Source organism: Nothoprocta perdicaria, unplaced genomic scaffold (genome assembly GCF_003342845.1).
Source record: "Nothoprocta perdicaria isolate Ctin4 unplaced genomic scaffold, notPer1 scaffold_189, whole genome shotgun sequence".
Lineage (NCBI taxonomy): Eukaryota > Metazoa > Chordata > Aves > Tinamiformes > Tinamidae > Nothoprocta > Nothoprocta perdicaria.
In genome coordinates, this window is record NW_020455082.1 from 462828 (window position 1) to 488806 (window position 25979).

Here is a 25979-nt window from a genome sequence, read left to right on the forward strand (position 1 = left end):
CCAACGGCTCTCAACGGCTCCCGGCGGCTCCCAACGGCTCCCCTCCCCACTCCCAACGGCTCCTTACACCTCCCAACGGCTCCGCATTGGCAAAACTTCTGCTTTCCCCCCCCCTCACTCCTCCCCCTTTTGAGCACTTCTAGTGACATGTAAACTTTCACCGTGAGAGTTTCGGCCTTGGAAAACTCTCAGGGGAAAAAAAAAAAAAAAAAAAAAAAGTATTTTTTTTTTGCTCTTGCAGTAGCCAGGTGGCTCCAGAAGAGCTGGATTTCCTCTCTCCCGCCACACTCCATTGGGTTTTCTCGTCGAGCATGTGCCTTGCCCTTGAGCAGCGGGATCGCATGCAGTGCACAGCTCCGGGATCGCGTTCGCGTCGCGCCTCTAAATATAGCGGTGGCCCCGTTAGTCAGTAGCTCTAGCTAGCGTCAGGCAGATGCAACCAGCGGCAATCAGTGCCCTATCGCGTTTCGGCTGCGGGTTTCTGGTTTCCCTCAGAAGAAACATTAATACCTGTGTGGTTAGAGCTTAAGAAATTGCCCGGTACCTCTGCTCTGCAAGCACCAAAGTTATTGAGTAGCTTAGGATCAAGCAGGCTTTGCTTATCCTAAACATCTACTATAACCGCGGTGTTGGGTTTATCTAGGGAATGGCCCCAGGCTGCTTTTCCTCCCCTTTCCATCTGCCTGCACACACTATGGAAAAGTGAGTTAGTATGATACGAATCTCTGCAGGGTTTGGTTTTCCCAAGGAACAGGGGACAAGAAGATATGGTAGCAGCATTCACGCTGAATTGTGGCCTTCATTGTTCTGCAAAACAAAATATATTCATAAAGAAACCTAGAGCAGAATGACCCTCCCTCAACAACAAAAGGGAAATTGATAGTTAAGTTTTAAAAAGTTTAATAAATTTTTAAAAGTTAATAATTTAAATTTTAAAAAGTTAATAAATCTCATGGTTAAAGAAAATGTTTGAATTCTATTCAGCGTATGAACTAAAATATTCCTTACTCTGCAGATTGTGCCTCCTAGCAATGTGGACAAAAGGAGACAGAACAGAAAGGACCAGGGGGAGGTAACTGAAATAGGAGGGAAAAGAGGAAGAAAGAGCAACAGAAATACTAAAGCTAAGGGGAAAGGGCAAACCCTATCTCACATATTTGCAGCTCAGCCCTAAAACAAGGCAGTTTAAAACGGGGCAATCGGTGCCCGCTCCTTTGGGGCCAGGGTGACCCCGTAACCACCATGACGGGAGCCGGTCGCCCCGCTCTCCCTCACGGGGCTCCCGCCATGGCGCCGCCTCCTCCCGCCCCTCCCCCCCCCCAGCGCGCGCAGGGCGGGGCGAGCGCAGGCCCCGCCCCCTGCACGTGACCGCGCGGCCGTGACGCAGCGCGCGCAGGCGGTGTCGGGTGACCTTCAGCGGCGGCCGTTGGTGGCGGTTGCGGCCGTTGGCGACGCGAGAGCCGGGATCTCCTCACACTCGCCGCGATGCCGAGGGGCAGCAGGAGCCGCACGTCCCGCGTGGCGCCCCCCGCCAGGTGAGGGTGGCAGACGGGGCTTTTCCCCTCCGCGCTTCCCTGCGGAGCCCGGTAGGCCGCGGGCGGAAGAGGCTTCTCCGCCATGCCGGGCATGACGCAACGGGAGGGCGGATGGTTAACGGGCATCGGAACGGGGCCTTGCGGGTTGGCGGTGGGGCCCGGGCGTCCAACCTCTGCACGTTGTATCTAGCTGATCCCGCCCTAACTAAGCTTAAGGCATCAGAATAAGGCAGGAGGGGGCATCGGTCCTTAAAACAAAGGCCCCCAAAATAGGCCCCAATGTCCAAAGTGCTGTGCACAAATCACTCACCACAGAAATCAACTCTTCACATGGCTGCACAGGACACCCCAAAGCAGGAATCATGTCTTGCCTGTGACCCGCAGGGTTGAGCACAGAGGTGATAATTTGGGTTTCTCCTTATGTCCTTGCAGTCGGGCACCACAAATGAGAGCTGCGCCCCCAGCGCCTGCTGCTCGGGCCCCTGTCCCAGCTGCGGCACCACCTTCTGCCGTGGCCTCTCCCGCACCAAAGCAGCCCGGTCTGATGGCACAGATGGCTACGACTGCTGCGGGAGTTGCTGTAGGCTCTGCTGTGGGCCATACCATCGGTCACGCGCTTACAGGAGGATTTGGAGGAGGAAGTGGCTCTGAGGCTGCGAGGCCTGATATCACTTACCAGGTAAGAGAGTACAGCTGGGTCCTAACAAGGCACAGCTAATTTGAGAGCTGAATTATATAGAGGGTGAAATAATAAAGATGTAATGAGCACACAAGTTGCAGCTGAGAAAAAGAGGTAAATTTAGAAACTTCATCAGTAAGTTAATTATCCCAATCACCATGAAGCCCTCAGAAATACTTCAAATAGACACAAGTAGCATGTAACTGTGCTAATGGAGGTACAAGGATTTCTGTCCACTAGGTGCGATGATGGCACAAGAGCGGTGTCTGAGATCATGTTTTGTGCTGCTCAAACACTAATATAATACTACTGTGTCTTGTCCAGATACTGTGTAAAGTTTCTTAAATTTTTGTAACTTAAGGAACATGAATCACTGTCTCATATCACTGCTTGTAACTATTTGTACCTAAAGCTGTTTCTTTTTGAATCAGAACACAATACAACACTTTGCTTGCTGTATTTCCTCCGTGCGTTTTAGCCAGTGCAGTGGTGGTGCAGTGTCATGGCCTGAAGCTTTTGCAAGGGTGCTTATGGAAACATTGCTGTTTCAGGAACCGCAAGCGGCCCAGCCTGCCTACCAGCAGCAGCAGCAGTTTGCCCCTTGTCAGTATGAAATGAAGCAGTTCCTGGAGTGTGCGCAGAACCAGACTGATCTCAAGCTGTGTGAGGGCTTCAGCGAGGTGCTGAAGCAGTGCAGGTTTGCTAATGGTAAGTGGGCGGCAGCACCAGGCAATTGCTAAATGAGCAGAATGGTAAAATCAAGTATCTTAGGCACATGTCCAGTATTTAAATCTCCTCTGTCAAGACTGGATGGATATAGACCAGGTACTCACTGAAACTCTTGCTTCTGGTGGTCCAGTACACATAGCTGGAGGTTGTGGGGCGGGGAGAGAGTGAATTCCTGGAGCTTTTAGTGCTTGCACTTCTAGACTAGACCGATGCTGATCAGGAGAGCGGAATCAGAGCAAAACCTGTGTCCGGGGTCTGCTGGCCGGGGTCTGCTGCTTGTGCCTCTTAGGCACAGCTGCCCCAAGGGGAGAATGTGAGATTTCCAACACGGAATGTGCAGCAGGCATTGCTAAAATCTTCAGTTAAATGTGTCCCAGCAAATAGATGGGGAGAGGAAGGAACATCTACAGCTGCTTTGGAGGCAAGAAGGCTGCCTTGTGCTTTATGGATTCAGTGTTAAGTATCACTGATTGTGATAACCTTTTGTTTTACAGGATTAGCTTAAACCTTCAGAACACAGAAGCTGAGAGCCATTGTGCAAGAACTGACCTAAGAATGAGAAAGCTTCAGTAATAGTCTAAAGCTGCCCGATACTTTGTTAGTTCATATTATTCACGGTGTCATCACCTCATGGCTTAATTTCTGCCATAGCCTCCACGGATGTGAGACAATTAACAACAGCAGGTTAAATCAGCACAAAATGGAAAAAAATAATAAAGCAGAATGAGCTGATTGGGGTTAACTGGTTTACTGATCATTGTGTTGAATGTAAGTGTGATACGATGTCTGAATAAACTTTCTCTCGGAGTGCCTTGTCTCAGGGGCTTTGGGCTGAGGGGCTGGAATCAGATCCTAAGGGTGAGCTGGAAAAGGGGATCCTAGACATTTTCTGTGTACAGGGGGCTGTGCTGGCAGGAAAGGAGCCTGAAGGGCTGGGGCTGCTTAGACTTAGCCAAGGCGGCTCCTACGCAGTGTTGCTGAAGGCCATGGGTGGCTTCTGTCTGCACTGTTTTGGTTCCCCAGGCTGCTCCAGGGAGAGCCCTGGCCCCAGTGACTTCAACAACTCCGCACATCTTTCCCTGTTTGGACAAAAGCTCCGTTTGGCTCGCTAGAGGCTCAGAGCACTGCCTTCCCTCTAGGCAGGGCCGGCTGCTGCGGTCACCCGCTGCGCTACAGAGGGGACCAGCGCCTTCCCCAGCAGAGGGGCTGCAGCTTGGCGGGAGCAGGGAGGAGGCTCCAGGCAAGCGGAGTCGCTCCCGGCGCCGCCCGCGCACCGGAGCCACGGCCGCGCTGCGGCCCCGGGCTCCTCCGCCGTGTCCCCAAGTGCCAACTTCCGAGTGCCGGCGGAGGAGCCGCAGGGCTGCATCCTGTTGGGGAGCCCCAGCAGCAAAACGTGCTGTGGCCCGTGACAGGGAGCAGGAAAAGGGGGACTTGCACCGAGGCAAAGAAGCTGGCGCTGAAAAGTGTGTGCAGAAACGGAGGGAGGAACAGCAGCTTCCTTCTGCATTGCTTCCCCCTTGGCCTTTGCTTTTGTCTCTTCCCCTTGCTAATAAAGCATTTAAAAATACCCCCGCTGCTCCCTGTCTCTTCTGACACATACTGGCCTGTTTGCCATTCTGCCTGCGCTGGGTGGACAGGGAGCTCGGCTTCCTGCGGCTGCAAAGGCAAAAATCACGGGGAGAATAAGGTGGAGGGGGAGGCACCTCAAAGGAGGCAGCTGGCAGAGAAGTTGCGTTGTGGATTGCGACAACCATTGTCTCCTGAAAAGAAAAACAAAATAAAAATGAGAGGAAAAAAATAAAAAAGGAAAATGGGGGGAGGGGAAGGAAAAAAAAGAAAGGATAAAGAAGAAAAAGGGGAAAGATAAATAAAAATGAGAGGAAATAAATAAAAATAAAAGGAAAAGGGGTGAGGGGAAGGAAGAAAGAAGGGATAAAGAAGAAAAAGGGGAACGCTAATACAAACCGGTAGCTGCGGCACGACGCGCAGGCAGCGCCGCCCCCGCGGGCCGCGGCCCGTCCCGGCCGCTCGGCGGCGCAGGCCGGGGCCGTTGCCAGCCCCGCGCCGCTCCGGGCTATTTCGGGCCGCGCCGCCCCCCGCTCGCGGCAGCAGCGCCAGGTGGGTGAGCGGCGGGGCCTCGGGCCGCCGGGAAACGGCGGGAGCGGGAGCGGAGCCGGGAGCCGCGCCGGGAGCCGAGCGGGCTGGGGGGGGCGCGGGGGTCTTGAATAAACACTCGGTTTTCGGCCGCCGTGGAGCGGGGGGGGCTGCGGGAGGCGGCACCTCCGAGTGGAGGGGCACGGGACCCCCTGGCCCCCCCGGGGATCCCCCGTGCCCTGCCGGGGCGTTACCGTGTCCGCAGCCCCCCGGCCCGGTCCACAGGGAGGAGGCTCCGTGGCCGGGGCTTCCAGGGCGGTTTTCCAAGAAAAATCTTATTTATTCATGTATATGTGTACATATACATGTCGGTGTATATATTTATATATACACACATACACATATACATACACACACATGAATATATATATAGATGTTCATATATATTCATATTCATCAATATTCATATATATATATATTCATATGTATATATATTTGCTGCCCGCTGCCCTAGGCCTGCCAAGCTTGTACAGCCACAGGGGTGACACGGGGCCCCTTGGTGCCGCCTGCTCCCGTCCCCCCCAGCCCAAACCCAGCCCTAGGCCTGGCCCTGGGGGCTCCCAAGGCTTCCAGGGGACTTTTTGGTTTGTTCCTTTCGCTTTTTCTTTGGTTGGTTTTGTTTTGCTTCTGGCTGGAAACGCTACAGCCCTGGGGTGCCTCTTGTTTAAATGCCAGCCCAGGCTTGCTTGGGTGGTTGCAAATAGCTGGTCACAACATTTCCTGCAGCTCAGCCTGGCAAATTAACCCAGCTGTACCCAGCGGCTACTTAGAAACATTACACGTATATAGAATAGAAAACTTATATAATATATATATATATCTTCCCCATCGTCACAACATTGGCATTATAAGTCACCCAACAGCAATAATGGCATTTGTCTCCATCCAAAAAAAAAACCAAAAAAATCCAAATATTCCTAAGAATATTCCAGGAATATTCCAAGAATATTCCCAGGCTCCCGGGAGGTTTTGGGCACAGGTGGGAAGAGCCGGCGCAGCCGCTCGCTGCCGCCTTGCCTGGTGCCATCCAGAAATACCCGCGCCTGCCGCCGGCCCCGGCTGACCCTGCGGCCCGCGGCGCCCCGGCCTCCAACCTCCCGCTCCTTCCCCACTCCTCCTAACTTCATCTTAAACATTTCTTTTTAATCCTTCAACTATTTTTTCCACGGGCAAAAGTTCTAGGTATCTTTCACATGTTAAAAATAGCATTAATAGGAAAGAGTAGTATTAATAATAGTGTAATAAAGGCCCCCGGGAGCCGTTCTTGGCCCCCCGCTGCCCCGCGCCCTCTGCTCCCCCCGCAGCTCCCTGCGGCCGCCCCGGAGCGCTCCGCTCGCAGCCATGACCAAGGAGGAGGAGCTGCCCGACTGGACCTCGTCCAAGGAATTCTATGAGAAGTATGAGCCGAAGGAGGTGCTGGGCAGGTAACGCGTGGTTTCTGCGAGCCCTTTCACGCGCCTCGGTGCCCGCTCGGAAAAGCATCCGATGGGAGTCGGATCAGAGCTGGAGTGGCCCAGCGGTCCCAAATGGGGCTAGGGAGCATCTCGTGCCACTCGAGAGCTCCCTGTGCCCGGGAGAGCGCAGCCCAGCGAGACACACGAGCTCCCCTGCAGCTCCAGCACCCAAATGCCATGAAATCTTGTGGAAATATAAGGGGGCAATACAGGAACAGCAGTGGCAATGGCGAGACCACACAGCACATCATCCCACTGCAACGAGATGTTAAAAAGCCTGTAAAACAGGCAAATTCGGAACGCAAACCCCATCCCTTCCGCACTGGTCCCGCAGGGGGGTGAGCAGCGTCGTCCGCCGCTGCATCCACAAGGTCACGCGGCAGGAATACGCCGTGAAGATCATCGACATCACGGCTGGCAACATCTCGCCCAAGGAGGTGCAGGAGCTGCGGGAAGCCACCTCCAAGGAGATCGACATCCTCCGCAAGGTCTCGGGCCACCCCAACGTCAGTAAGTCGGGCCCCCGGGCGGCCTTTGCTGCTGGGGGGGCCCATGGAGGGCTCAGGGAAAGCCCTGCCTTGCTCCTCTCCCTGCTGCTCCCGGTGGGTGGTGAAAGTTTGGAAAGTGGAGTGGGAATCTAGAAGGAAGCCCCCAAGCTTGGAGCTGGAGCTGGGATTGGAGCAGCTCTGGCCGCACCACCTCCCCTGAACCCAAAACTGCAGCACCTTTGAGCCCAGGGTTGCATACGGGCATCACGGTGCCACGGATCGTCTCCTCATGAGGCCCTCGCTCGTCTCCTCCCCATCTCCCAGCCCTCTGCTAACGAAACCCCAACCCAGCGAGGGGTCAGAGTGCAGCACTTTGCCCAGGCCGGGGCCGGGACGGGCACGGAGCGGGCGCTGGGGCCGGGGCGCCCGGCACGCCGCCGCCCCGCGCTCACCGCCGCGCTCTCTCTTGCAGTCCAGCTGAAGGACAGCTACGAGTCCAGCACCTTCTTCTTCCTCGTGTTCGACCTGTGAGTCCCACATGCAGCGGGCGGCCGGCGTAAAGCGCGGCTGGGAACGGCCTCGGGTGCCCTGCGCCGACCGCAGCCTCCCGGCACTGCGCCCGCTGCCCAGACACCGCTCAGGTTTCCCCTAACCTTTGGCAGGGCCATTACAGAGCCCCGGGCTATTTATATTTCCTCTGGCAGCACCCACCCGGCCTCAGGCCCTGTTTGCATTTTATACCGTTTTTATAGGGATTTTTTTGCCCCCGTATGGGCTGGGGGCAGCTTGCCTGATGGTGGTGCAGCTGCCCCCTTTGCTTTGCCCGTGCAGGATGAAGAGAGGGGAGCTCTTTGACTACCTCACGGAGAAGGTCACGCTGAGCGAGAAGGAGACCAGGTAAGTGGGGCCGGCGGCAGCCGGGGCCGTGGGGCCGCGCGGCGGCCTGGGACACGCTGGCCCCATCCGCAGGAAGATCATGCGGGCGCTGCTGGAGGTCATCGAGTACCTGCACTCCATCGACATCGTGCACCGCGACCTGAAGCCGGAGAACATCCTGCTGGATGACGACATGAACATCAAGCTGACGGACTTCGGCTTCTCCTGCCAGCTGCGCTCCGACGAGAAGCTCAAAGGTGGGAGGGCAGCGGCCGCTCGCACGTGCCCGAGTTGCCCATGGCCACGAGGGGACCCATCAGTGCTCCTTATAACCCTTTGAGAAATTAATTAATGAGGTGCGTTGAGTTGCTGCCAGCGCCCCGCCTGGTGCTGCTCGTGTTTGCTCACGCGCGCGCCCGTCTGCACAGAGATCTGCGGCACGCCGGGCTACCTGGCGCCCGAGATCCTGCAGTGCTCCATGGACGACGAGCACCAGGGGTACGGCAAGGAGGTGGACATGTAAGTGAGACGCAGCCCCGCGCCCGTGGCCCTTGCCGGCCTCCTGTCCCGCTGCTCCATCCCAGTGGATCGCGGTTCTAGGCACAGGGAGGGTGAAGTGCAGCCTGGACCATGCGAGTCCCACCAGTTCACACAGCTTCTCCCAGCCCTGGGAAAACCAGGAAAAAAACACCCCAAAACTCCCAAGGAAGTTAAATAAGCCAAGTACCTCCGGCTTGTAGCTCCGCACCACCAGCTTGGCTCCGAATCTCCCGTCTCTCCCCCAAAGCAGGCGGCTCCGCTGCTCCCCATCAGGCTAACGAGCCCCAGGACAGGCTGGGCCTCCCTGATGAGCAGCCGAGCGGGGCGCCCTGGTCCCGTTGTGCCGGGTGGGGGGCCGCGGCCGCCCGCTTTCCCGTGCCGTGGGGCTGGGGGTGCCGCTGCTCCCGCAGGTGGAGCACGGGGGTCATCATGTACACGCTGCTGGCCGGCTCGCCGCCCTTCTGGCACCGCAAGCAGATGCTGATGCTGCGCATGATCATGAACGGCAGCTACCAGTTCGGCTCGCCCGAGTGGGACGACCGCTCCGACACCGTCAAGGACCTGGTAGGGCCTTCCCGGCACAGGGAATACCCCGCGGCGGGGCGGGGTGATGCCCTGGGTCTCGCAGCGGCAGCGCGGGGCGATGCCGCGGGGCTGGGGGTCCCTGAGGACGGCGCCTCCCCGCAGATCTCGCGCTTCCTCGTGGTGGACCCGCGGCTGCGCTACACGGCCAGCGAGGCGCTCGCCCACCCCTTCTTCCAGGAGTACGACGTGGAGGAGGTCCGGCACTTCAGCCCCTTCCGCAAATTCAAGGTGAGGTTGGGGTCGGTGCCGGCCCGCGGGGGAACCGGGCGCCGGCAGAGCCCGAAGTCAGGGCCGCGTTTGCTGCCTTCTGGGGTGTTTTGTGCACCCGGATTTTGGGGGGCTGTCCTTTGCCAGCACTGAGCGGCCCTTCTTTCTTCTCACTTTCTGGGAACGTGCTAAGGATTTTTGCACCGCGAGGTTTCACAAAAGAAATATAACTGCTAAGAAGTAGGATTAAATAATGAAAGGGGAAAAAAAATGCCCTCCCATCCCCACAAAACATTAAAAAGAAAAAGAATTGCTTCCCAAGGGGAAAGTACAGCAAATGTCTATAAAACAGGGGTATCCTTTGCCGCCTATAGAGCCTGCACTGATGTGCATCGCCCAGCACATCAGCTTGGGTGTTTAAGGCTGAGTTGCAGTGATGGAGTTAAGGGTGAACTTGGAGAATCATAGAGTGAATCACAGAATGCCTAAGGTTGGAAGGGACCTCAGAGGTCATCCAGTCCAACCCGCTGCACACACAGGTCACCTAGAGCACGTGGCACAGGGCTGCATCCAAGCGGGTTTTAAAGATCTCCAGAGAAGGAGCCTCCACAACCTCTCTGGGCAGCCTGTGCCAGGGCTCTGTCACCCTCACTGTCAAGAAATGTTTCCTTAAGTTCCTGTGGAACTTTTGGTGCTTCAGTTTGTGGCTGCTAGGCTGCTAGGACTCGGCTCTAGTCCTATCAGTGGCCACCACTGAAAAGAGGCCTCCTCATCCTCCTCACTGCCTCCCTTGAGGTATCTATAGGCACTGCTCAGGTGCCCCCTCAGCCTTCTCCTCTCGAGGCTGAACAGGCCCAGCTCCCTCAGCCTTCCAAAGCCTGGTGTCCCTCTCAAAGCGCGAGCGCGGGGCTGTCCGTGCTAGTCCTGGGCGGCACAGGGAGGCGCGTTGGGCGCGCGGCCGGCCCCGCTGCGAGCGGCTCCCCGCTCCGCTCCGCTCCGCAGGTCGTCTGCCTCACCGTGCTGGCCTCCGTGCGCATCTACTACCAGTACCGGCTGGCCAAGTCGGTGACGCGGGAGCTGGTGGTGCGCGACCCGTACGCGCTGAAGCCGCTGCGCAAGCTCATCGACGCCTGCGCCTTCCGCACCTACCGGCACTGGGTGAAGAAGGGCGAGGCGCAGAACCGAGCCGCCCTCTTCGAGAACACGTGCAAGGCCATCCTGCTGGCCCTGGCCGCCGAGGAGGAGCTCTTCTGAGCGCCGGGGCCGCGCGGAGCCCGCGCGCGTGCTGCGGGAGTGGGCGAGTAAAACCTCTGGAAAACGAGCAGCCATCTCTGCCACTTTGTTTTGGGGAAAAGTGTCACCGCCCTGTAGAGCTCTAACACGCTATAGCTCCAAGTGCTGTCTGCAAAGGCAGATGTCTTGCAGCAAAGACTCCGGGTACCTGGCTCCGGATTTGGCCCTGTTCTTGCTCCCAGGGCCAGAGAAGAGCAGCATGAGGGGGCTGGTGTCCTCACGCACCAACACGCTTGTGCTGCTGTCAGATTTGGTGACAGAAAGACAGAATTAAGCCACTCTGCACCAGCCAGGAAGGGCCCTCGCAGGGAGCCGGGAGAGCTCGCTTTCCGCAGTGCCGGTCCTCGCGCCGAGGGCTGGAGGACATCCCAGCTCCAAGCCCCTTAAGCACCGAGCACGGGGCAGAGCTTTCAGCGAGCAGTGGCCAAGTGCTAGGCTCGCTCACGGCTCGGGCAGTATCCACATTAAATTATACACCCTCCACAGCTGACCTATAGCCCCATGCATCATGTCAGAGAGGTACGAGTGCTGAGCACTGCTGCTCTCACACACATGCCCCCCTATCCAAAAGAGAAATGCAATACAAGAGGACAGTGAAAACCCTCTCCCCCATCGGTCATTCTCAAGTCCCATGTAATGCCCAAATATGCAGTGCCTGGTAAAGAAATGTTAGCTGAAAGTATTTGTTTTCAATTTTTACAACTGGCTAGTTTAATAAAAGTTTGACTGCTGGAATTACTGTTCATCTCCACAGGAGAAAACGCCTCCAGGTTTTTCCCAGTGAACTCCTCAGAGCTCGGTTTTGGTCCCACTTTGCTTCATTTTGTGATTCCGTATGTCAGTAGCACAGCGGAAGCTGAGGTTATCTGAGGCTGAATCCGGTGTGTTCCCCATTCTAGGATGAAAACAGATATCCAAAGTTAGTGATAAGATTGTAGTTAACACTCAAATCATTTCACGTGACCCTGCACAACAGACTATGAGCACCTTCCACAGCCTGAATAATTCACAGCAAAGTACTAAATACTTGATGGGTATCACACACAATTTGGGAAGCGTTTAGGATTGTATTTATAGCAGCAAAATTTTTAGCATAGTATTCTGAGCAGCATTTCTTCCCCAAAATGGGGTAGGATCTGGCAGTCTAAAATGCCTTTTACATGACGAAGGACTCACGAATCAGCTGCGGGAGCCCTTGGGCCCTGCACACACCCACCTCGTGGTCACACGAGCTCTGTGGTTCGCAGACCCGTCCGCGGTGTCGATCCAGGAGGCCCCTCTCAGGACCCGCATGTCCTGGGCGCGCCGCCGCGATGAAGGCCCGGGAGCTGCGTATTCCGACGCTGTCCATTCCCAAGTGTTGCCCAGCAGATCGTAAAGGCCTGACGTGGAAAAGCTGCTGCATTAGCGTTGTGAGAGCGCATACACAAAGACTGCCAAAGCACTTTGCTGTACAGATTTTCTATGCAATACTCAAGGGACCATTGAGCAAACGTGGTTGATGGCGAGGGCACAATCCCCGATTTACAATCGGGCCTTTCACAAACCTCTCAGTTTAGATGAGTCTCCCCATTTCCCATTGGCATAAAGAGAGAACAGCATCTGCCTCCCTCGAGTCTTTCACATAAGCCCTATGATATTTTTGATAGCTCACAAACAACAGAATAATTGACTTCTATTAAAAGCATAAAACAGTTTGGTTCTTTGAAGTATATCTGGAGCACCTCGGCCATCGATGCTCCTGCAAGGCTCACTGTTACTCTCTTAAGATGCAGCTCTAACCCACCCCATTCCCTATTTTAACCTCTCAACATTGAGAGAGCATCTCTCAAGATGCAGCTCTAACCCATCCCATTCCCTATTTTAAGCTCTCCTGTTCCCATGGGATTCTATAATTACTGTTGGATGGACATTAACAAGCAGATGCCAAGTCTAGAGACCCAAACAAGGTGGTTCCACACCGTAGTTGTTCTGAGGAGAGAAGGCTGTCACGGGTGAAACACCGTGATAACCATCTTCAGCCGTGTCAGCCCTTGGGAAACTGCCCTGTGGGGAGAAAGATCATTCTAAATAAAGACACACCACAGAGGAGAAAATAAATCTCGATCTTTAGAGAACTGTGTTCTACTTAAATAGTGTTTAAGTATCTGTTGCAAATTAGCTCTACCTAATCTTGCATCCAAGCTAGCAGATCCACCACTTAAAGGTCTCCCAAGGGAGAGAGAAACCACTTTCCTAAAACTTTATCTGAATAGATCTGTTCTTGAAGAAGCAAAATCACAGTATATCCTCATGGAAACCAGGGTGAGATCGCTCCATTCTGGGTAAAGTACCAGAAGATGATCCCCAGGGCCATTCAAAATGCTTTGACAGCCACATGAATTCTGTGACCGTGTTAAAATAAAACATCATCAGAGCCGTTCAACACAGACAGGACAGTTCATAGGATCTTACCTGCCACAGGTTGGTACGGTTTGGCTGAAACTTATTTCCCCACGGATATATTCTTTCTGTCAAAGAGAGACAACCAGTGAATCCCTGCAAGTCAGGCCAACTGCTGGATTTTGCTACTGTAAAACCAGGCTTTTATTGCCGTCCTTTTCTGCTCAGCTTGGGACCCCAAGAAGAGTTATACGAGCGATACCTAGCAGTGCAATCCCTGCGGATGTCTCCAGTGGGTGAGAGGGGAGAGCAGGAGCCAGAGGCAACCTCCCATTTACCAATCAGTGCTCATCGCAGGGAATCCCATGGTAGCTGCTACACCCCAGTTACTCACAGGGGTTGCTGTATGCTACCACCATACACACCTGTGAAAGGGTATTGTTATCTGACTGAAGTGGTTGAATTAGAAAGATGGACTGAGAACATCAAGAAGCCGCTATTTAATTGACTCTCTTGGATACCTCAATGAGTCTAATAGACCTAGCACGACTTAATGAGTTGGTTGGGTTTAAGAAAAAAGGTCAAGCCTTGTCTTACGTACGTTCTAGGCCTCCCCTAGCAGCAAATTCCCACTCTTCCTCCGTGGGAAGCCTCTTCCCTTTCCACTTGCAAAACGCCTGCGCATCGTTCCAGCTCACGTGCAGCACCGGGTAATCCAGCCTGTCTTTTATGCCGGAGCCAGGACCTGAGGGCTGGAAAGAATTGCATTGAACAGATTCTAATTGATTTTTATGAGTTTTTCCAAAAAAAAAAAAAAAGGAAATAAAGGATAGTTTGGAGCAAGGTGGGGAACTGGAACCCGTGGCAATGGAACCTGAGATGTGATTTCTCCTCTCATTTTCACTCCATGATGTTCAGTGTCCCTAGCACTATCTGGCTCTACCCTCAGCATGCAAAGGACTCTCCAGGACTGATTTTTAGGTAGCAAAAGTTTCTGCAACACATTTAATTTAGCACCAAAGCAAGGAGACCCATTATCTAAGAGCCCCATTTACCAAAATATTTCCACTAGCCCTGCCAGCACTTTGAAGTCTAGAGTAGGCTTAGTGGTAACATTTCATGACATTCAGAGCAACTTTCGAGTATAAGAGAACATGGAGATTAATAAATATTTAATTAAAAACTACTGCTTATCCGCAGCCAAATCTCCCCTGTCCCAGGTTGGTCCTAAAGTGCCCATCTCAACACAGAAGTGTAACCAGCCCCTTGGAAAGGGTAGAAAAGCTCTACTCACCTGTCGCCAAAAAGCCTTCTCTATAGGCAGCCACCAAGGCGCGGACTGAGGGAAGAAACGACACCAGATTAATGCCAGATTAATGCTAGATTAATGCTAGATTTGCCATCTAGCAAAGCCATGCACACCCCAGCTATCCTATAGCAGCATGTATAGAGAAGAGTACTTGTTAGTCTGGAAATGGTTACATTAAAATTCAAGTTTGATGTTAAGCTTAAGTTAAAATTAAAGCTTGATGTGATTTAGAATACAGAGCCTAGGCTCATCTGCTTTTAAAAACAGATTAAAAAGCCCTCACTATTTATTATTGCTGTTTTTAAGATTTGATGAGCAGAAAATCTTGAAATGTACTTTACTTTCTCCCAGCTTATTGGAAGATCTAATAAACGTAGAACATGACAGTTTGGAGTGGACATAGAGAAAAGGGGGGGTTAAATCAGGCCACACTTAGTCCTGCTCTTGCCAAAAGCAAAACAACCCAGAACAAACTGAGAAGGGCCAGGGTGTTCAGGGACAGTTAGCTGTCACTAAACAGAAAAACCTTCTGCTTAGAATTTGCAATCTGCAAGCTGTTTTTTTCTCATGTTTTTATTTATTTAGTTAAAGCAAGGGCATCAGACAGGATTGCAATTCAGACAGGAATGCAATTTTCATCATTATTGAAAATCACCCCCTTGGGGTGTAGTCCATCTGTTAAACCTTTCAGGTTCCAGGTTGGATTTACCTCCAGTTTTTGGGTGACTTTTTTTTTCAGCTCTTCAGATACGAAATCCTCAAAGACAAAGCTCCAGCCAAACGCTTCTGCTTCTGTTTTGTATTTCCTTTCTCTAACAAACTCCCTGGCATAAATACAACATGCGCAAGTGTCTGGGTAAGAGATTCAAGAGGAACACCACCAAATACAGCAACCTGCACACACAGCACAGGCAGAGCAAGGCAAACACAGAACAACTGCAGCCACTACAAGTCTGCTGATAGTCCCAGTTCCTCCCTCCTACAATGAGCTTTTTGAGATTTTCATGAGCAATTTATTGCTCATAATCATAATAATTTGCTCAATAATAATTCGCTCAATTTATGAGCAAATTTTGAGATTTTTATGAGCAATGAGATTTTTAAAGGATGATATTGGTCTGATTTGGGTTTGTTCACACATCTGCTTGTCCGTTTTTATATTGCTTTTATGGATAAAATCATCCTATGCTTTTATCTTTATGAATTGTTAACAATTGCATAGACCCCAAAGCCCTTAAGGCCACTAAAACCTACATTTACTATTAGGGATGAATGTGCCCCCAAAACACAGCAAATCCCCCATGCTGTTGAATCCTGCCCTACATCTGACCCATTTTCTTCCTCATAGACTTTTAAAAAAAATTTTTTTTTTTTTTTTTTTTTTTTTTTTTTAATTCCAAGGCAGCTTTTAGATGCCGGAACCAGCCCAGCAACCAACAGCTTCAACACCCACCTCCTTCCAGCCACTGCCGGGGCTACTGCAGCTCTGCAAACGGAGCAAATCGAAACCTTTGGCCTCACCTGAAATCCCTGTTTGTGATGGGGTATTTGTCAATAGCAAATGACTTCACGGTCACCTCCCTGACCGGCCCTTCTTCGTTTTTATTGTCCTGGGAACTGGATCCCATTTGAAACTTCCCACCAGGCAGCTGCACCATCTCGTCATCCTTTCCAAAAGCTAGAAAAGAAGGAACTCAGTATGAGAATGGTCATTTTTAAACATGAAAGCACAGGACAACACATCTTTTCTCCCCCAAAAAAGCCATTTCACACCCTGGAAAAAGGGTGCATTAAAGTAGCTGATTGACAATGTTGATATACATTGTTTGAAAATTAAAAGGCAATATGTTCAGTTTCTCTTTTGGAAAAATTAACAGGCAGACCAAATCAACAAGATAAATAAATAGCTTCTGCAACTGAGAAAATAATAATAAAAAAATAAACGGGGAGAAGCCAAACTGGCATGAAAGCCCTGTTACACCAAGGGGAAGCAGCAGAGCAGAGGAGCAGCAGCAGCAGCTCAGACTCACGCTGCAGGGCACGGCCGGGCTCTACCAGGCAGCACCAGAGCACAAGCAGCAAGCGCCTCTTGCAGGGGGCGAAGCCGGGCGCCATCGGGACGGGCGCCCGCGGGAAGCGGCGCGAGCTGAGGAACCGCAGCGCTCGTCCGGATGAGCTCCGGAGCCGAGGAGGAACCGCAGCGCTCCCCGGACGAGCTCCGGCCGCATGGAAGCGTTTCCGGGCGCCGCGTAGGGAAGGCAGCCAAGCACTTCCCCTTCCTGTGCTGCCACCTTGGTCAGCACGGAAGAAATTAAACATCCCTTTGGCAAAACCCAAAAAATAGCCCCAGTTCCGTAAGAAGCACCTACTGCCACTCACCCTGCACACCCCAGCACTCCCTCCACTGCAGGTTGCTTTTCAGAGATTCCTTTTGAGCCAGGTTTTATGGTTCTTTTTCTCTAGTAAGAAAGTGATGGGTAAGTAGGCGAGAGGAGTTTGCTTTTTGGCTGCATTCCCAACTGTGAAAATGTAAGCTCAGTAACACAGACACAGGCCCCACACAAGTTCAGCTACCTCTTCTGGTAGGGTTGAATGCAAGTTGGTTGCTGGGCTTTCTGCAGCTTTTCAAACATGCCTATTTTAACCCTTTTAATGCAAGTAAACAAACTGAGTTTGATTTGAAAGAAGCACAAAACCATGAAATACTTAGTTTAATCCAATAGGGGAAAAATTCCAGATCTCAACCCTACCCTCTAAAACCATGCTGTTAACCAAGGACATTAGAAAATTGGCAGTATTTTCACAACTCCATCAGACCAGGAACTCTCGCACCTGAGCTAGAAAACACGGATCAAGCCCTGGAACCAGACCAGTGTTCACCAAGGTGAAAAGCAGAACACTCAAGATCAGGCCTAAGGAAAGCAGGGTATTAAATAACTGACACAAGCAAAGCACAGAACGTAACAGTTTATTGGGTAAAAAGGACAGCAACTTCAGCTGTATAATGCAGTGAAATTAAGAATAAATAACTGATTTTAGAATCAAACATTTGAATAGTTGCCAATAGTTTGAGTGGCCATGTTAACCGAAGGGTGCTTCTAGTTACAGCTGTGTGACTTCCATTGCTGTGAAAATCCACGAGAGCTAAGGGAAGGCTGCCTTCACGTAGACTTCTGCAGAGTTATTCTTTGGGGCAATACTACTCATGATGATCACCACTGATGAAGGCAGATCTGCTTCAGCCTTTGAGGGATGACATCCCAGCTCGCATAATTTCATCAACCAAGAGAATATTGCTAGCAATCACCGTGCTAGAAATAATAAAGAATGTTAGAACATCTTTGATACAGTTCATCAAAACAAGATAACTTCATCCCAAATTACTGCATCAGCTTTGCTGACCCAACTCCCACTAATTAAAGTGAAAACAAAAAATTACCATGAATGAAGTAGTTGCTTTTTAACATTGTAATTATCCCAAATCCCAGCTGCTGCAGCTATCATTGGTTCACCTAGGTAAAGAAATAAAGCAATCTTTAGTCATCACTGACCGGTTTTCTGCATTCAAACTATGACATTCTGCTAACATCTCATGTTGCTTGCTACAAACATGAAGTCTTATTCTGCCTGCTTCCTCTTCACACAAACCCTTAGCAGTACAACTATAAATATTTCATGGTACACAATGACTGCAGTTCATCCCACTGGAGTATTTTGCTTTTCACACAGAAAAACTGTAACTGCAACTTTATATTTCAATGAAAGAAGCATGAGGTTCTTGCTGAACAGCTACCGAATGATCACATGAAGCTGAACCAGACAGATTTGTCTTCTTCAAACAATATTTGCGTCACTCAGAAGCATTATTTTTCATTTCAGAGTTACTACCAAGCTACTTCTACTAGAGCATCTTAGAAAGGTTCTTACCAGTGTTCAGATCAACTCCAGTAAGTTGACCTGATTCTGCATGTTCTGTCTGTACCTTCACTAGAGTTTCTTGGGGATCATAACCAGAGTTCTGAGCAAGAACCTTGGAGAGAACAAAGACATCACTTCAGATAAACATCATGAAGCAGACAGCTACAGAAGTGTCTTTTGGAGTACTTGCAAGCCACTTCTTCCAGGAATTCCTTATACCTTAGGAATGATGAGAAGAGCATCAGCAAAAGCTTGAACTCCAAGCTGGGCTCTTCCTTTGACATTAGGTTTATGCTTAACAAGAGCATTAGCTACTGCCACTTCTAGCGCCCCTGCTCCTGGGATCACACATCCTGTAAAAAGAAAAACATCACTGAGAAACTACACTACTTATACAGTATATATTCCTTATAATGTACAACTATTAAAGGAGAGTAACTAACACTTTACACCGAAATATATTTAGCTTGATGTACAACTGCATCAGCTCTCAGTTAGGCCAACACAAATTCAGCCATTTTGAGAAGAATTCTGTTGAGACTCATAATTCCTTAACGTGATGAGTACAGACTTACCATCCTCGATGGCATTTTTAACAGCACGTAGACCATCTCTTACTGCATCCTTAATTTGTGTCAGTGTGTGCTTATTTGGTCCCCTAATCAACAAGGTAACAGAGCGAGGGTTGTCACATTTCTCAATAAAGGTGTATTTCTCTTCACCCTACAAAGAGAGTTAGAGACTTTGTGTCATGTATTTGCTTTATGAACACATACATATAAAACATATACATGCAAAAGCACACACTTTCAGATTCACTTCTGAAGAAATAGGTTTTCAAGAAACTATGTGAAGCTAGATATGTGCTTCTCTACCCATTTGAAATGCATGCAAATTAAGTGCCTAAGAGTAGATCTTCCTTAGTGCCTAAACCGCAAATCCTCCCTATGCACTATCTTGCATCTTTGCACCATCTGCAGAGGCCTATTTAGCTCAGACATACTTACCAATGTATACTCATAGATGAGCCCTGCATGGCCCAGACATTCAGGGGTGAGATCCTCTACGGAGTTCATGGCAGTACCACCACATGCAAGGGTCAATCTGAAAGGATTTATATACGTTAATATTCGTTTTAAACTCAGCAACTTGATTTTGCTCTAGTAGCCAGGTACTCATAACTGTTTCAGCACACAGATCAAGACATTTGTTGGGCTTGGATCTGAACTACCTGCTATTACTCTAGCAAGAGTTAACAGATTGGAGTAGATTCTTAAATTAGTGTGAGCCCTTAAAGGTGGATTCAAGCCAGACCTGATTCACACTGCATGAGTTTAGAACAAGATATTTACTCCTCCAAAGGAACTGACCTTTCCATGTTTCTCCTTTTAGCTCTGCGTAAAGCAACTATTCCTTCTTTTGCAAGTGCATCCAAGGAAAATGGGTCAATTCCCTAGAAACAAAGCAAGGGACTATCAGGGAAAAGGAAACACTGAGAAACGCTCTCCCTGTCTGAAACTAATGGGTAAATTCTGTGATGTTCCAAAAAACAGCAACAAAACCCCCAAAATGCAACCTCCCTCTCAAACTTGAATAAAAACTACATACTATATGATTCAAAAAGGAATCTAACAGCATGCAGCTTGCCAACAAGGCCAACATCTCAAATTCATTTCATTTTCATTTGCATCTATTCATCTTACCTTCTGGTTGATCACAACAAATCCTTTATCTGAATCACCACAGACTCTTTTTTTCAAGTCTATGATTTTGTTCACTCTGTCTTCAATGAACTTTCTTTCTGCTTTTACTAGCTTCTCTCTCTCTTCTGCACTTTTATAGAAGAATCCAGAGTTCACCTCTCTGAAAGGAGGGGACAACCAAAACAGTAAACAATAAATAGTGGTCCTTTAAGCTGTAAAAAAACCCTTAAAAGCAGATTAGGGACTGCCTAAGGAAGTCTTCCACCAACTGCATATATATATGTGTGTGTGTGTGTCTATACATATTTTCCCTTATCCCTTCTATAGTACCTGTCTTGCTCTAGAGCAGATTTCAGGCAGTCCTTCAATACTTTATGTGCACCTTACATTTGTTTTTTTGACAGAAGTATTTTCTGTTCCTGACCTTTCTGCTGCAAACTTACGTTTTCTCATATTCTAGAGACACATTGCAAGTAAGAACATAAACATCTTCCACTCGTTTCTTCATGTCAGGATGACGAGCACCATGATCCAACACGAGTCCTCTTATCAACCTGAGGAAGTAAAAAAAACTTGGAAGTCAACACACAGAAAATATTCATTTCATGAAAGCACAGACTGATGGTCTAACTAGTCAAGCATGAACTGCCTATATACTCATGCTAGAGGTAAACAAGAACTATGTATCCCACTTTCACAGGCATGCCTATTTTCAAGAAAAATAGACATACCAATCTACGAGTGAAAAGGGAATATGTTCTTGCATAGTGTCTGACTGCATTAGCTACTGGGAAAAGCTAACGCAGAATTCGTCCATGCCATTGAGGTACATTTATGAACCTACAGAATTTTCAACTAAATTCAAAACAAATTCATTTTCACTTGCCCAATGCATATTTTGTACTTGTAATAAACAAATGTAACATACAAGCACGCAACAAAGGCATTGTTACTGAAAAAAACACACATTGTTATGAAGCAAATTAGCAGTGTCATTCAGCGCTTTTCAAGATGTTTCGGGGGGGGGGGACAGGGGGACGGAATGAATCTAGTGACTGGGGAACTTTTACCCTCTAGGACCAACCCTGAGTTATCATCTTTTTGCTTTCCTTTCATTCCTTTTCAAGTAATTCTAGGTGACGGTGGCTTTATCTCCCGGAGAAAATCAAATCCAAGTGATTCTAATTTCAGGAAACTGCTAAACTGAAGCTCCAGAGTATTTGTTTCATTCTTACGTTGTGTCTGTTTCAGATTTGTGCTTCATCTCCATAATTTCCACCATGTAGAGATCAATGGGCTCATCTGGTTTTCTGACTGCCAAAATAGAATCTACTACAGCCTGTAATAAAACAAACACATTAGTCTTTGTCAGAGCAAGATCACAACATTCCACCCACCTTTCACCCCAAGAAGTAGCAAGAGCAGTTTAAAACCTGAACCTCTTCACACAAAACCAGACAATGTATGTACACTTGCCTCTGTTAAGACATCAGCAAGCTCAGTGTGGACTTTAGTACGAAGGGATGTTCTGGCAACATCCATGAGGGTCTCTCTGTCCATTTCCTTGGTTACTTTGACTTGCTCCAAAACTTCAAGTGCTTTTTCCTTTGCAATCTCAAATCCTTCTGCTACTATTCTTGGGTGCAAGCCCTAATGCAAGAACAGCAGAGAAATCATTAGACAGTAGGACACGAAATGGTATTTTTCAGCACTGCATCCAATGTTGAAACACAGGGAATCCACAGAGAGAGACAAGAGAATGTACTGTACTTCTGAATACATGTAAAAGGAATGACAATCCTTCTAATGCAGAGGAAAAGCACAGATTATTCTAGCACAGAATTAAAACCAAGGGAACTACAAAGCACACTTGGGTGTTCACTGTGCAACAGGTATGTCTATTCTTCAGTTGAAACTAATCTCCTTGCTAACATGCAAGCAAGAAAATTGTTTAAACTCAAACAAAATAGCCAGAAATAAGATCTACTTAAAATGAGTACATTGCAGAAATGTACACTTTCATGTTTGACTTATGAATTTTAGCATTAAACAAAACAGAAGGTGAATGCTGTCAGGTAAAGCTCTTCATTCACCTTTGAGGGAATTGCTGCATACATACCTCAGAGATGTAGAGATCTGCCTGCTTTAGGAGCTCTCCGATGATCAAGACATTTGAAGTGGTACCGTCTCCCGTGATATCATCTTGTGCTGTTGCTACTTTGGCTATCAAGGAGGCTGTCGGGTGTTGTATTTGCTAAACAAAAGTAAGAAGCTAAGCAATACACCTTGCTACAGAAAGTAACTCGTCTGAAATCAGTTTGAACAGAAATATTTAAGGACTAGTTGAATTGTTGTGATTTATATCAATTGACAGGATTCAACAGGTTTTTAAAAAAATCCTTTAAGAATAAGTATCTTGTATTAATGTAAATAACACTAGGTTTTCCCCCCCAGACTGTGCATTTAAACAGAACAATAATGAAATGCTCAAGAGTGAAGGGCTTGCTTGGGATATAACGAGCAGTATGTTGCTTGACAGACCCTTTTCTTTTTTGACTCCATTAGGGAGCAGATACAGCACCATTAACTATACTGCTTCTGACATGTAGACCAGCATGCTTAGACCTGATTTAGGGATCCCTGCACTTCAAGCCGCTCTTAACCGACCATAAGTTTGGTTTATCAATCCTTCAACTGTTTATTCTTTCTTCTGAAACTCAATATTCAGCTGGTTTGTTCCTTGACAGTTCCTCTACTGAAATTTCATGCAGAAGTACACTAGTGTTTCAGCCATAAACACAGCAGGAATATCATTCCTATCTGGCCAAAGTTCACAACCACATATGACCTTATGGCACTTACACAAATAGGCCTATCAATTTAAGCAAACAGGAATCACTCTGCTTCTCCAATTGCTGACTGGGGAGTATTTCAGCATCGTTTGAGCCCTACAAATCTTAAGCACAGCTGTATTTTTGCTTACTAATTGTGCTTAAAAAAAAACAAGAGATGAGTAGAACATGAATGGAATAATTCATGCTCTAACTCAAACTTTATCATTCTGATTTTTTGAAGTTTGAAGCAACTTACTATTTTTTTCCTGCCTACCAGAAAATTGTCTTCATTTTTTTATGCAGCAGTAAAACAATTAATGAACAAGGTGGAACAGTTAACAAGGGAAGTGTGGGACACACTAAAACCTAAGAGTATCAGGGAAAACATCCCACTGTGGATTAGGGACTCACAGCCACTCAGGGCAGGGTGGCACTACCCACCACACAACCTTCACCCACATGGTGGGTGGGAAAATGTAACACCAGACTCGATGCGAAAGTGGAATGAATGAATAGCACCCACCACCCAGATTTGAACATCTTTTAAGCCACAAACCTAACAAACTCAACAAAACCCTCTGCCTTCTTAGACCCGGCCGAGCACAATAAAGGTATGCGTCTTCTTAAGTAAAAGAAAAGTGATAAAAAAGTAATTGCATTAAACAGACCGTTTCCTTTCTTACTGCCAAATTAACGGGCAAACCCCACCCAGTATTTACCTTTTTCCTGGATCTCCTCCCAAGGGGCATTTCCCTCCACACACCGGGCCAAGCACCGCGGGGGGTGCAGGCCGGGCTCAGCGGGGGACAGAGCACCCCTCACTTCTGCCCCTGTCCCCCAAAGGGTCAGGGGCACCTTGAAGCTCCCCTCAGGCTCCCTCCCACAAACACACCCCACACAACAAGCAGCTCACCATTTCCTGCAGCAGCACGTTGCCATCTTTGGTCAGCTTGATATCCCCAGCGCCGGACACGAGCCTGCGGGGGGACACGAGGCGTGTGAGCAGCTCCCCCCGGCCTAGGCCCGGCCTAGGCCCCACGCAGGCCCCTTCCCCATTCATTCACCCTCTGCCCTTTGTTCCCCGCCACATGGCGGCGGCCACGGCCTCACACGAGCTCCCCCGGCCATAACGGCCGCCGCGCGCGCTGAGGCCTGTGGTGAATTGGGGAGGGATATGGGGAGGGGAAGGGGGGGAAGACGCGCGGCCACCCCCTCCCCACGCCCCTGCGGGCTCCCTCACATCTTCATGGTGCCCTTGGGCCCCAGGTTGGTGCGCAGCACGTCCTGCAGCCCGCGCGCCGCGCTGATGTTCACGGCGAGCGCGGCCTGCGCCCGCGCCACCTCCGCCTTGGGGTTGAGCGCCTTCACCGCCATGGCCGCCGCCCGAGCACGCCGCGCCGGAGGGAGCGGGGCGGGGGCGCCCGCGCCGCGCGACCGCCCCTTCTAGAACACTCCGGCGCGCGCGCGCCCTCATTGGCTACGCCGCGCGGCAGGCGCGGTCCCGTTGGCTGCGTGGCGCGCGAGGCGCAGCCCCATTGGCTGTGCGGAGTGTCGCTCTCCGCGCTCAGTCCCGCCCCGTCGGCGGCCGTTGGGCGCGGGCGGCGCTGACAGGAACGGGCGCCCCTGGCGGGCGGGCGGGCGACGGCGGCTGCTCGTCGCTGCGCGGTCACGGCAGCTGAAGCGCCATTCGCAGGGTCACGGGACGGCTGAGGTTGTGTGGGACCTCCAGACATCCCCTAGTGCAACCCCCTGGCTCAAGTAGGAACAGCGGATAGTCCGTGCACATGCAGGCGGGCACTTGGACGGGCACAGTCGCCTGATCCTTCCTCCTGCCCCTTCATGTGACAGCAGGCACCTGCCAGGTTCACAGAAACATGCGAATAAATAATTAAACTCGCCGATTTAACATTAGATCCTTGGAATTCATAGCTCAGCTGGCTGGATTAATAATCAAAGTGGCTCCTGGTGAGCATCCAGAGCGCTGAGGGGCATCGAAGCTCTTCCAAAGTGGAGGAAGGGGCCAGTGCAAGCGGCTCTGAACTGTGGCCAGGTTTCCTTGCAGCCTCTTTGTGTGGCCATTGGCCGCGAGAACCTGCAGATCCTGTCTGAGGGATCTTGAAGCGAGATCACTTGGGTTGAGATCCTGTGGAATGACTGTGGTCCCCTCAGTTTCTACCTCTCAGGAGTTTTGGGGGGAACCTGAATGAAAGGGACAACAAGCGAAGCGACAAGCCGGCTGCGCGGCCTCTCTGCTCTTGGCAGGGCCCTCCGGCACCTGCTGCCCTGCTCCCTCGGGAAGGGTCTCTCCGGTTTCTGCGCAAGGTGCCACCCTGCACAGAAGCGCCCTGTAATCCTGCTCTGAGCAGGGTATTTCTTGTAAAATACACTGATGTTGAGTTCTCGGTATAGAGAACTAGGCTCAGCTGTTTCCCCCCCCCTTCCTCTTGCTGTAATCATTAAAAATAAACATTAAACATTGCAAAATGCAGGAAATCACACTTAGTATTTCACCCCGGGGAGCTGGAGCTCTCCTGTTAATGTTTATTCTCCGTTTTCGCAGGGATGCCACAGGCCTGCTGAAAGCAAAGCGGAGCGAACCAAGCAAACCCAGCCCTGCAAGGCCGCAGCGCCCGAGCTTTCGATGCCGAGCTGCAACGCACCGCTAAAACACCGAAATTCCCAAAACACCGAAATTCCCAACTGTTCCCCGATTTTGCTGCCCAAATACTTTGCTGTTCTGATATTAAGTTGTGGGTCTGCCTCCTCTCGCGGGGCTGCTTGCAGCAGAGGGCAGCCTCGACCAGCGCAGCACGGGCGGACACACAGAGCTTTGTGTCCTACCTGCTGCTCTCAGCGACCTGCCTGGGCGGCAGGACCCCCGTCCTAAGCACAGACCCAGTGAGGCCAGGTGCTCGCAGAGATGTCTCCAGGTCACAGCAGAGGCAGCTGCAGCCTTCGGGCTTTGGCCATCCCCCAAGCAGCTGCAGTTCTCTGAGGGGAATTAGCACCATAGGAAAATAAAAGTTATTTTGGCAAATTTTAGTTTGAATTTGCTTCTTTGGTTTTTTTTTTTTTCCAGAAAAGGAAAACCTTTTTAAAAGAAATTGCAGTCCTTTGTATAGATATCTGCCATGAATGGAGGAGTTTCTTAAATCATTTATCAAAGTTAAGTGATGCTCTTTCATTGATAGTCACATAGTGGGAATTGTGCCTTAAACATCCTCTTAAGATTTCCATGCACACTTCTCTGTCCTTTCCTGGCCTGTATGTTTGAAGATTGCCTCTTTTTTTTT

General features: G+C 50.0%; 4 protein-coding genes and 2 non-coding genes across 7 annotated transcripts; 2 read left to right on the forward strand and 4 right to left on the reverse strand.

Moving 5' to 3' along the window:
- Positions 1 to 1450: 1450 nt before the first annotated feature.
- CHCHD2 (coiled-coil-helix-coiled-coil-helix domain containing 2) lies at positions 1451 to 3728 on the forward strand. The gene is made up of 4 exons (XM_026036940.1): positions 1451 to 1535; positions 1968 to 2214; positions 2766 to 2922; positions 3438 to 3728. The coding sequence occupies exons 1-4, from the start codon at positions 1486 to 1488 to the stop codon at positions 3446 to 3448; spliced, it is 465 nt and encodes a 154-aa protein (XP_025892725.1). The 5' UTR covers positions 1451 to 1485; the 3' UTR covers positions 3449 to 3728.
- A 2676-nt stretch (positions 3729 to 6404) lies between these two features.
- Positions 6405 to 10755, forward strand: PHKG1 (phosphorylase kinase catalytic subunit gamma 1). Of its 2 annotated transcripts, none has more exons than XM_026036986.1 (9): positions 6405 to 6521; positions 6886 to 7061; positions 7512 to 7566; positions 7871 to 7936; positions 8009 to 8172; positions 8344 to 8434; positions 8866 to 9019; positions 9143 to 9268; positions 10250 to 10755. In XM_026036986.1, exons 1-9 carry the CDS (start codon positions 6439 to 6441, stop codon positions 10499 to 10501), a joined length of 1167 nt encoding a protein of 388 aa, XP_025892771.1. In that variant the 5' UTR covers positions 6405 to 6438; the 3' UTR covers positions 10502 to 10755. The 2 variants fall into 2 exon arrangements, with proteins under 2 accessions (XP_025892771.1, XP_025892772.1); XM_026036987.1 differs by having other exon boundaries at positions 6407 to 6494.
- A 478-nt stretch (positions 10756 to 11233) lies between these two features.
- SUMF2 (sulfatase modifying factor 2) lies at positions 11234 to 16395 on the reverse strand. Its single transcript, XM_026036988.1, has 9 exons — positions 16262 to 16395; positions 15753 to 15909; positions 14941 to 15055; positions 14217 to 14261; positions 13524 to 13674; positions 12995 to 13050; positions 12502 to 12586; positions 11757 to 11922; positions 11234 to 11435 (listed from the first exon to the last, which is right to left on the reverse strand). Exons 1-9 carry the CDS (start codon positions 16344 to 16346, stop codon positions 11330 to 11332), a joined length of 966 nt encoding a protein of 321 aa, XP_025892773.1. The 5' UTR covers positions 16347 to 16395; the 3' UTR covers positions 11234 to 11329.
- A 788-nt stretch (positions 16396 to 17183) lies between these two features.
- Positions 17184 to 24121, reverse strand: CCT6A (chaperonin containing TCP1 subunit 6A). Its single transcript, XM_026036958.1, has 14 exons — positions 23927 to 24121; positions 23600 to 23663; positions 21972 to 22106; positions 21329 to 21502; positions 21088 to 21191; positions 20296 to 20406; positions 19853 to 20012; positions 19520 to 19602; positions 19157 to 19253; positions 18725 to 18872; positions 18369 to 18502; positions 18159 to 18261; positions 17671 to 17743; positions 17184 to 17542 (listed from the first exon to the last, which is right to left on the reverse strand). Exons 1-14 carry the CDS (start codon positions 24058 to 24060, stop codon positions 17470 to 17472), a joined length of 1593 nt encoding a protein of 530 aa, XP_025892743.1. The 5' UTR covers positions 24061 to 24121; the 3' UTR covers positions 17184 to 17469.
- On the reverse strand, positions 20534 to 20671 carry LOC112945431. The gene has a single exon (XR_003249008.1). It is a non-coding gene; the product is annotated as a small nucleolar RNA SNORA15 (small nucleolar RNA).
- Positions 21610 to 21741, reverse strand: LOC112945432. The gene has a single exon (XR_003249009.1). It is a non-coding gene; the product is annotated as a small nucleolar RNA SNORA22 (small nucleolar RNA).
- Positions 24122 to 25979: the final 1858 nt, after the last annotated feature.